At 44.6% G+C, this 11,444-nt stretch overlaps 1 protein-coding gene across 1 annotated transcript; it reads left to right on the top strand.

Annotated features, from left to right (window-relative positions):
* The first annotated feature begins 8,424 nt into the window (after positions 1 to 8,424).
* Positions 8,425 to 11,224, top strand: SPP1 (secreted phosphoprotein 1). The gene is made up of 6 exons (XM_009978083.1): positions 8,425 to 8,478; positions 8,583 to 8,633; positions 9,514 to 9,615; positions 9,767 to 9,811; positions 10,079 to 10,330; positions 10,817 to 11,224. The coding sequence occupies exons 1-6, from the start codon at positions 8,425 to 8,427 to the stop codon at positions 11,222 to 11,224; spliced, it is 912 nt and encodes a 303-aa protein (XP_009976385.1).
* Positions 11,225 to 11,444: the final 220 nt, after the last annotated feature.

Below are 11,444 nucleotides of genomic sequence, written 5' to 3'. Positions count from 1 at the left end.
CTGGATGTGATTATCTTTCAACTGTGTATTTCTAAAAAAACACCTCCCTTCCAAAGAGATCTGGTAAGCAAGGAAGGAGAGCAGGGGCTTGCCAAAAGTGTTTGTGCTGCTGTGTTCCTGTACCTAGCAGGCTGTCTGTCCTCCTGGCCAGCCAAGGATCGCTGGCTGCTGCACTCCTGGTCCTTGGTGCTGGGCACGATCAGGGATTGGCCTGTCCAGGAGGTGACAAATCTGGGGAGTAAGGGCACCTGCCCGGCATACATGAGCTGCCAGTTCAGCAGGTAGCACACAGATACTTCCCAAACTGAAATGTTTTTGCATTACAGTCGTGCTAAAAATGAGAGAAGGAAAGAAAACTGACTGAACAAGAGAGGAGCGAGGGGTGGGGAAAGAGGGGAAGATACATTTCTAATGAAAAAAAAAATTATTTTTTTTCCCAGACACTTGTATTATCTATCATCTGAACTATTCGGCATATCAATTTATCCTATTTACTTAAATTATACAATTAGGAAAATTAACATCGTCTTTGACTTGCTGATAGTAATACCTGTCAGGTGTGAGTTACTACTTCCCATTCCATAAAAAAACCCCCAATTTTTAAAAATATAAATACTTATTACAAATTTAACATGTAAAACACAAGGAGAAATTGCTGGGTCTGAGTGATATTCTCTGTTGGCACACTGATTGCTTGTTTCCCAACAAGAGGTGGCTACCCCAATACCAATTAAGATGAAGTATCCTGACATGCAGGAGATGTCCTGGCTTTCCAAGCCAGAACAAAAATGATCTATTGCTGCAGCGAAGCATCATTCCTGCAGAGCTCCTGCCTGGATGGGCTTCGAGGGAAAACAAACTTCATCACCTCCGAGCTTGAGCAACCTCTGGGAATCTCTCCATGACTCAGTCAGGACAACAGAAGCCTTGACCCCAGCCTACTAGGTTTTGGTTCCCTCACAAAATCAAATCAGCTTCTCAGCCAAACAACATCCTCCTCAAATCCCATCCCCAACTCTTTAATTTCCCTTCCTCAGGCCCACAGATGGGTTTTTCCTCCCACTCCACCGGCAGGGGCTCCACACCCCTGTGCACAGCGGAGATGTTTGCTTTCACACTGACTCAGTTCTGCGTCTGTCCCACCTCAGACCACAGCAGTCCTGGACTGAGAGTTAAGAAAACTGCTCACAACCAAACCTGAAGCCACGTGAAAACAGAAGGGTGTCTGGCGTGTAGCCCAGCCTAGGTCTGAGATCAGGTTTACTAACAGGGTCACAACCCATCCTAGCAGTCCTGCACTGCTCGTACAGCACATGCTTCACCTTCCGCAGACGTTCTGGAGATAGAAAAGCGAGGGCAGGCTGCAGAAAAGATGCCTTGTGTACAGATAACCACAGATATGCAGGCTAGGATCCTGCATTGCGTAACGCCCGGCACCTCTCCAAACTGTCTGTTTCGCACTGGCCCATTCCAGGAGACACTCAGCAACTGTGCCTTGTAAAAAGTTTGTCTCTGGGATTGGTAGCAACCTTCTTTGGACTCTCTGCTCCTCATGCTGTGAGCCTTGTGCGGTTGTGTGTGGAAACATGACATGAGCTCAACATGGTATATGTAGAATGCAAAATTAAGGCTGCTGTGTGATAAGGATTACCAGGGCACAGTTATGACTCTCCCTCTGTCATGGAGTATAGGGTTGCAGTCCTCATCTCAGTTATGAACAGCAGCAGCGTCCAGGTGCCTGTGGAGGAGGAGCTGGCCCATCATCTTCCCTGTCCACCTCTTCTCTGTCGTGCTGTGCTGTAATCTGTTCTGTTTCTTGCAGTGAGGGGGTGGCTCTTCATGCTTCGCCAGCAGAGTGTAGTGAAGATGCAAGCAGAGGGGCGTTGGGTGCACAGAGTTGTCCCTGCAGTGCCCTGCCAAAAATCCATGCACTAGGTGGAACAGGCATCTTGTGACTTTCCAACAGTTTCACAATGCGGAGCAAGAAGATGCTGTTCTTTCCACAGCCATTCTGCATATTCAGATGTTTCCATTAGTGTCCTTTCTCACTGGGAGAAGAAAATTTTGCAGCAGGATAGGAAACAGGGAACTGATATAGCAGAGGGGAGAGAGAGGGAAACAACTTGTCACCAAGTTTTTGCAACGCATGTGTGAAAAGCAATCGTCTGTGAAGCTGTTTCTTACCATCAGATTCCCCCCAGTACTCAGACTGCGAGCCCTGAGCTGGCAAACTGACAGTTATTTTCTTACGAGCATAGAGAGGATTTAAGCACACGCACCATGCGTGGTTTCCTTCATCCTAGAGCGTTATCGCTGCAGCAGTGTTCTGGCTTCAGAGCCAGCACCTTAAGAGAGCAGATTGAGCTCAGCTCCCATTGAGATGCTGAAAGTCTCATCCTCCTGTTCTCAAACAATTGCTTTTTGAGGGTTACATACATCACAAAATGGCATAGTCATGAAAACATGACCATATAAAGTTTCTAATAGTAGTACAGACTCTTATTGTGTTTATTAAATTTTCCAATTGAAACAAATGCAATTCTTCTTCTGTCAATTCAGAGATGAAACACAGCCACAAAACCAGCACTGGAATATGTGGTGTTTTCTCTTCACACTAGTAACTATAATGAACTGAAGATAACATAATGTTTCTGTCCTGGTTTAGTTCCTGCAGCTGCTGCCCCATGTATTAAATACATTATTTAATACATATTAATACTGATACATACAGTATTAGTATTAAAATACATTAATTTCAACAGGAAAAGAAGATCTGGAAAATTTGGGGGTTTTTTTCTAGCTGGCTGTAAAAGTCAAGGGAGGAAACATCAGTAAGGCTTCATTTTAGTAAGCTACAGACAGCTGGAGTCCATTTATGCAGTAGTAGGAGCAGCCACTCAGCTCTGTGAAAGCTGGGATCTGACTGAGGCTGTTCAGCCTCCAGGATTTGTGGGCCACAGCCGTATGGCAGTTTCTCAAATATTTATTTTTTTCTTCAGTTTCCAAAACTGTTCCTAAAAAGGCATTTGAAATTGTGAACAGGTAGCAACTAGGCTCCGAAGTCAGACAAGCAAATGGGCTGTCTTTATGCAGGGGGAGATAAGGACAGACCAAAAGACTGTTGTTCTGAACTGCCATGTCACTCCATGAGAGGTTTTGCTTGGGAGAAACTTGCTGATCCCTACTCTGTTTTGGAAATGCTCCAGGTGATGCAAAGCAAAAGATACACGGTTGTACCTGCACAGCATGCATTATCAGGGTGCCCTGCTCACACATGTAAGGAGCAAATCTCTGTTGTAATTTCTTTATTGAACAGATCCGACACCTGTATCCCTTCTGCATACCATCTCCTAGGGCTGGACGCAAACACCATGGTGGTCTATGTAGTCTGTTTAAGAGGCAGAAGGTTTTTTGAAGCCTACCAACTGCTGAATGTAAGCCTTTCCCTACTTTCAAAGCTTTGATAGGGAAAACTTAAGGGCTTTTGGGAATATATCGTATTGGCTGGCATGCTGAGTTTCCAAGGTACTTTTCAGGAGTATTTTATGGTAGCAATGCAAGAAAGTTTTGGTTTTCATCAGTTTTTCACAGAAACCACAGTTTACTAAGTCTGATTTTCTTTGGGACACTCTAGTTGCAAAACAGTTGTTTCTAAGAACACTGCCAAGCTGGAGTTTCTTGGGACTTTTACTTGATAGCATTCTTAAATCAAATTAATCTCTCTCCCAGTTTTAGTCTTTGCCACTCTAGAAGATGCTGATCTGGTCCCCCCCGAGACCTGTTCTTTAGTGACCAAATCTAAACAAAACCCAGCTCTCCTGAAAGACTGTGGATTACAGATCACTGCAGGCAGGCTGGGATTTCCCATGCTGGCCAGAGATATCGCCAGGCATCGTGTAGATGTCTCAGCTCAAGATCTTAGGTACGTGTTGGAGGTTTCACAGGGAGGCCCTTCTCGACAACACGAAACGGCAGCCTAACCACATGTTCCTAATGCAGCCCAAGATGGAAGAAATTGTGGCCAGAAGCTTTGTTTGACAGGATAGCCAAGTAGTAAATGTCACCTATATGGAGCAAATTACAGCCTGTCATGGTCATGCTCTACACAGACCCTGACAGCTCTTGAAATCTGAAATCGTGTACCCTCCCACTCATACAAATTTGAGCAAGTTGCTTCTGCTGTGCCACCGCCAGCCAAGTGCTCTCTCCAGAAGTGGGCATTTCAATGCAGGAACTGAAAATGGTGAAAGTTACCCCCTTTCTGCCCTGCTGGTTCCTTATCTTTGAGAGGACGAGAAGCATCACCTCCTACCAGGGCAAAGAATTTCTCAGCTAGATGAAATGATTTACAGGATGAATAACCACATAATGACGGGCATGAGACAAGTGCTAAATTTACTACAGCTCCGTACTGGCTGATCTTGCATAAAATGAAGCCATTTAGTAATAACTGTCGCTTCACGTCCTGCTTCTGGATTACTGCAAAACATCACTGTTGATCCTTAGTTCTTACAAAAGTAACCATATAGCTTTGGCAACAGTACTCAGAAATGCTGCCGTCTCCCAGCACACTGGAAATATCAGTTGTTTGCCAGAAACAACTCCCTGAGGGTCGCATAGCACCTCCACTGGGAGACAAGTGTTCTAGGTACTCACAAAACATTTACCTTGAAAAGCAACAGTGGTAACGGACCTGCATAGGAAGGTCTTTAACAGACTGCAGGAAGACCCTGTTTCTAATGGCTCTGGGCATCTCCATCAGCATGACTGATAACTGCTGCTGAACTTGGTGAAACAGGTTGTTTACAAGTCCTGACCTAATATGTATTTTCCTGAATGAAAGTGTGATAGACAGTAACATGTCATTATGCAAATTGAAGCAGCTGGAAGGTTCTTGTTTTGGCCAGACAGCAGCTCTAGGGGATCTTTCAGCATAATGTTGTTTTTCAGTTCCATGTCTCTTGATGCGTGGTTTGTAGAGAAAGCAGGTTTTTGCAGGCTTAAAATTTGATCCAATGTGGATCAATCATCTCCTGTGGACAGGAGAGCAGGACCCAGCACATCCAGTCCTACATTCAGTGGTGTGAGCCACGGAGCTTCTGTCTGTCTAAGTTTCTCACTCTGTCAGATGGAAGTAGTTTTTTCGTACTGGTCAGGACAGCTGCTGTATCGGTGTTTGAGATCAAAGGTACTCAGCTACCTAAGGGCCTGGTTTAGGTTTCCCCTGGAGTCAACAACAGTGGCCTTTTGAAGCAGTCCTAGTTACTAAGTAATAGTGATGTATTATAACCCGGTGTATCAGCTACTACATAATGCTCAAGCCGAAACTTCTGAACAGCACCCACTTACAGCTTGAGTCCTGCATCTGCATTCAAGGGCTTCAGTAAACTGATTTCCACAAGCACTGAGCCACAGATGTGACGGGAGATGATATAAGCTATCTAAATCTGCAGAAGATCATGCTGCTGAAATCCTAATTACTGAAGGCTTTTCTGCTTCAGAAGTATTTCCTGAGTTAGTAAATAATAATGGTCACATAGCTCCAAAACAAAAATCTAGGATAGTCCTTATTCAGGTGGATGCATACATGGGTTTCTGGACACGCAGAACTATTAATGATATACTATTTTTTTATCCAATACTCCTCCTAGGATATTAGAATACTCTATTAAGCAGACTAAGTTAAAATTCTAGCTGTTGCTGATCTCAGCTCAAAAATATAATTAGACAGGTCTGTGTGATGATGTGATGGGCAGTTGCTGAGCTAACTTGGGTATGTTTCTCATGGTGTTTCTAAACATGCCACAGAAGTATTAGTAAGCACAGGATAATTGGTGACATGGGCTGGGACAACAAGATGGCTGTTCCATCGATGGGTGACTAAAGACACATCAAACTTCAGCTGAGTATCAGAAATGAGGAGAAAGATAACCACTTAGAAACAGTTATAAATATTCTGCCTCCTAAAAGGGCTGTTTGGAATGTTTTCCTATGTTTGAATGACACCTCATTGTCATGTTAAAGAAAAACGGAATGGAACAGGGTCTGAGAGTCTTACAGCAGATCACAGATGAGGCAGAATCTCTCCAAAGCCATGGCTGTCCAAGTGAGGCACTGCCAGAATAGGTCTGTTGCCCATCAGCTGGGCTGATACATTGCTCCGTAACAGACACGGAATTTCATCCCATAGTGTCCCTTGCTTCCTAGTGCTAGTCATGGCACTCCTCATACTGGAGCTATAGCTGCTTTTTTTTTTTTTCTCCTTTTAATTTCTTTAGCTTGACAAATACCTGGTGTCTGGTCCCTGAAAAGGTTTCTGGAGCAGGTTTGGTGCAGCAGACAGATGTGACTCAACTGAACCACCTGAGAGAGTGAATGAAACTAGAAAGGACCCAGAAGGGATACAAATGAATAGAAAAGGAGTGAGAATTTCTGATAATGGTGCACAACCCCTTTTTAATTAGACTATCAGTGGCTCTTATATACCTTTACAAAGTTGTTTCTGGATGCAGAATGCCTACGGAGACACACTAATAATTTTTTTTTTTTGACCCAGTTCAGACCAAAAAGGCAAAAGGCCCTATTCTGCACCCTGTCTTTGCGATTCCCGTTGCAACATGTATACCATGGAGAGCAAATCTACAACTTTGTGGAAGCATTAACTCCCTTTTTGGGGAGTTTTATGTTCAGATCTCTTTCTTCCTACACACATTACATATTCTTACCCCTTACAGAACAGAGCATGAAAGGTTTCTGGGAAACTGGGCTCTGCCTTTCCACAAAAGGAGGACAGACATGCCCTGGAGTCCTCCTACACGATACCAAATGCTCTGCATTCAACAGACCTGCTGGTTAATGATCTTGCCCATAAGTAATGTTTTAACCATAGAGTAGCTTTTGTTTGCTTCAAAAGCCACAAAGCCAAAGAGGAAGTGTAGGAGAACGTGGGCAGGACGGTGGCCAGGAGCCTCATGACCTCATCTTTTTCCGCCACACGGGGATTGGTGGCCGTGCCTGGGACAGGGTTTAAATTCTCCGAGGTTGGAGATGTCAGGCAGTCAGGGGACAAGGGGAGAAAGCCAGAGCTGCTGCTGAGATCACTAAGAGTGTTCTGGTCACAGCTGACTCCTCCAGCACCAGAAAAGGTAATTTTTTTGATTTCTTACCTGACATGTGCCATTCTGTCTGCAGGTTTAGTCAAGGAGGCGTGGGCAGATCTTTGAAAACTGCTTCACTAGACAGGGATGTTTGATGTTTCTCTGTGGAAAAAGGTGTGCTTTTATAGGAGCAAGGTTGCTTTAGCCATGCAAGGTATTATACATAATCACAATTTTAAACCTGTGTGCTGATAGATGTCGGGAGAAGGTTACTGAAAACCCTGCCTCTGAATCAAGTGCCGGAAACTCAAAGCTGGTGCTTGAACACAGAAAGTTCCTCCCTCGTGTAACCACTGCCTGGCAGTGTCCCTGTTTCTGCTGGCAGGCTTGCAGTTCATGCTGCACGCTGCTGAGCGGATGGGACACGCGCTCTTCTCTGGGAACTCTTGAAATGGCAATACCTCTCATAGAGTGTCCTGTCTCAGGGCCAGCCTTACTACTGTATTTTAAATGTGCCCTTAGGAGCCTGCCTTTCCTCCTATGGCTTACTAAAGTTTTAAATGCCTCTTGTTCATCAGTTAATCAGTTTAATTTCACAGGGATGTTCTTCATCCTGGGTATTGATCTGTCAGCACAAAAATTTACTGTAGCTCTGCATTCTCCTAATTTCAGCAGGAATCACTCATTTATTAAATTGCTAAAACTGCAGCATGAGCAGATATTTAACTTCATTTCTTGCTTGGAAACACAGGTTTTTCTGTTCAAACTTCTGGAGGGGGAAATAAAGGTCTATCAGTAAAAGCAGTTTATGTTCATATAAACTGAGTTTACATTCATATAAACTGAGTTTACTCACAGCAACTCCAGTTCATAACCCTAAAAATTAATTTTAAAATAACTGAAAAGAGAATCCAAGCTGTCTCTTCTGGCAAAATGATGTTAAATTAATAAGATAAACCAAAGCTGATCTTTATAGAACTTTGTTTTCAACAAAGCTTTCCCTTTGCCAGTGCAAGTCAGTAGATGACAGAAGGAGTCCGCTTGCCTTCTCAGTGCAGATACTCTCACCACTGCTCAGCACTTCTCAGTACCTGGTTTTAGAATTCTTGTAGCTTTTGAGTTGATAAGTCATTACAAAACCAGATGGCTGTGGGGTGGTGATGGAGGACAGAGGAAAAAGATTAGCATGGGCAGGTTGAATCCCTAATAGAGAGCTAGTCTAGGCACGGTGAAGTACACCAGGAGAAAGAAAAAGCCTGTAGCGTTTTTGTGGTATTGTACTTTGTTGACTCACTGTTCCAAACTATTTTCTAGGTAAAACATCACAATGAAGGTGGTAGTTCTGTGTTTATGCCTTACCAGCATCACCGTCGCATGGCCAGTGAGTAAATCACAAATGCATATCAGCAATCATTTGCATGTTTTCTTTGCATATTAGCAAGAAATCAATACTGACAAATGCTTTTTCTTTTTTCTCCCTTCAAGGTGAGTAAATCCAAGCAGCATGCCATTTCTGCCAGCTCCGAAGAAAAATATGTAAGCTCCTTTTGTCTTTCTGTTCATTTTCTTTAATAAATCCTTTTTGATTTTTTTCTAATAAACATTGTCTGATACTTGTTTTATGATTGTAGAACATGTCCTCACCTGGCTGTTATGAGCCAGTTTCTCAGGGAGCCGAAGCAGAGAGTCACTGACATCAGTAGACTTTTGCCATGTTAGGCATCCTGGTTGTGGGCTTTCAGTAGTTGTACCTCTGGACCAGCACTGGAAAACTTTTTTCTTAATGAAAAATATGTAAGCTGTCAGTTAAAAAGAAAAAAGAACTGTAACATGGCAGAAACCCCATTCATTAGCGTGGCTCAGATGACAATATTTGATGTTGGAAGAGCACTTTAATCCATTTCCCATGAGTTTGGAGTGGTGCAAGTGAACTGTAGTCTTGTATATAGCTATTTGATTTACACTCCATCGGCAGCTATTACCCATGTAAAATCAATTCTTTGCTCTGAGAATCAGCTTTTGTGTTTAGTTTAGAGACTTCATGATGTGGGAGATAAATCACTGTTGGAAAAAGGACCTGAGAATTAGCAGAAATAATGGTCGTTAGATATAACTCCAAATTTCACTCACTAAAAACAAGCTGGAGAGACTGATCTGAAATTCCTCAGGCTCTGCTGATGGGAGAAGCACATCTTCTGTTATTGTATTGTTTGGTTACAATGTTCATCTGGGGTCACGGCTTGTTCTGAGTCCTCTTCCTACTGCAATGAATTGCTGAGGACTCATCCTGTACAAAAGGAGTATATATTGCAGATGCCACATCTGCCTGAAAACAGGGTTTGTGATGCAGGCAGCTTTGCCTGCTCCTGTATGCTCTTTTGTGGATTGAAACCCTCTTTTTTTTTTTCTCTTGAAGGACCCCAGGGGCCATCACTCACACAGATATCACCACCATGTGAATTCTCAATCTTGGGAGAGTCTGCAGCACCCACAGAATGACCTGGCATCACCTCAGCAGGTATGGGCAACTCACTGGAACAGAAAGCAGAACATCTTTCACTGCCAAGATTTGAAAAATAGGATTAAGTGCTCAAAGAATAGTCAGCATGCTGATCAGCTCTACTGTATATACCTTTGTGTGCTAATAGTGAGTTTTATTTTGTTTTCAGACTCTTTACTCTTCTGAAGAAAGCGTGGATGTCCCAGTACAACCGGTAAGCGTTATGAACAGCAAAATGTCAGTTGAGTGCTGCAGGGCAGTTAACTGTGTAGCAGCACTCATTTCCCTCAATCAAATACAGTTCTTGAGGTAACATCTCTCCCTAAACAAAACAAAGCTTCAGGCCTGGTGAGGCAAATTCAGAGCAATTCGTGCACATAGCTCCTCATCAGTGCATAAGCCCTGGGTGAGCAGGACAGATACCAGTCTGCATATCTCACATACATGTTCATTTGCCTGATGCATAATAAATGTTTTCCAGCACTTTCCTGATGTGTCAAGCAAGAGCCACGAAGATGTGGATGATGATGACGATGATAATGATTCCAATGACACGGATGAATCCGATGAGGATGTCACAGGTTTTCCCACAGACATTCCAGTAACTGTACCCTTCCCTCCTTTCCCTTTCACCCGGGGAGACAATGCTGGCAGAGGCGACAGCGTGGCCTACAGGGCGAGGGCAAAAGCCGTAGCGGTGAAGTCTAGCAAACTCCGCAAAGCTGCAAAAAAGGTAAATAGCACGAGCAGTGATACCCAGGTTTTTGGAAAAGGGTAGTGAACTTGAAAATGGACATGTTATTTTATGGGAGTCAGTTTTGAAAAGGATTGGTGGGGGGAAAGTAGGCGTAAGTGAAGGAATGTATTTCCTTTCTCTGGGCACCCCAAATCAGGGGGTATGGATGGCCAGAGGGCTGTTGATGTGCTGAGGCAGGAGCATGGCCTGTTGCAGCAGGCTATGCAATACTGCCATTCGCACTATCCTAATGCACTTGCACACATGAAATCTGAGGCCGTGATCAAAGCTGAGTTTCTTGTTATGTGAAAGGTTCGTGTAACTCCATAAAAGACCAGTGTCTCCAGGCAGACAGGTACCATGCAGGCTTTGAGCGTCTCCACAGCCAACACAGCTTGCTTTGGTGTGGTGCAGCAGCACCTATTGACAGATCAGTTCCTCAGGAGTGACAGTGGCGCTTTCATGTTTTGCTCTCTGACACAGCTCATTGTGTATGATGCCACTGAGGAGGATGAGAGCACCTTGGATACAGACAGCCAGCAAGCAGGGCTCTCCCAGGAGGATCCTGCTGCCCTGCACTCCCTGAGGAAGCATGCCGTCAGTGGGGAATGGGCTGACAAGAGCCACAGGCAGGACAGCAGCGAGCTGGACAGCAAGCAGCGTGACCGGAGCACGGAAAACGACAGCCGGCAGAAGTTCGATAGCCATGAGGCCGAAGGAGATGATAGCAAGGCTGTCGTCAGAAGGGAGAGGCACCAGAGCGTGGAAAGCAGGGAGAGCCAGGTCCGCATTTCAGCTGAGATCCCTGACGAAAACAGCAATCAAACGTTGGAGAGCGCTGAGGATGCTCGAGATCGTCACAGCATCGAAAATAATGAAGTCACCCTTTAAAGGGAGACAAATGTCATGTTTCCCTTCTCTTTCCAATTCCTACCTAAGGGGCGGGGGGAGTAGCTTCATTTTGGGTAACTGTTTGTAAATGTAGAGCGCGTGGTGACTTTTCAGGTTTGGGGCAGCTTCTTTACCCCGCGGCCTCCCCTCTGCCGCCAGCAGCTCCAGCCCTCCGCGCTGCGTGCCGCGCCGGCCTCGCGGGATGCAGTCGGCAGAGGCG

The sequence above is a fragment of the Tauraco erythrolophus genome, chromosome 5 (assembly GCF_009769465.1).
Source record: "Tauraco erythrolophus isolate bTauEry1 chromosome 5, bTauEry1.pri, whole genome shotgun sequence".
NCBI classification, from domain to species: Eukaryota; Metazoa; Chordata; class Aves; order Musophagiformes; family Musophagidae; genus Tauraco; species Tauraco erythrolophus.
Note: the sequence above shows the minus strand (reverse complement) of the source record. Positions and strands in the feature narration are given on the sequence as shown.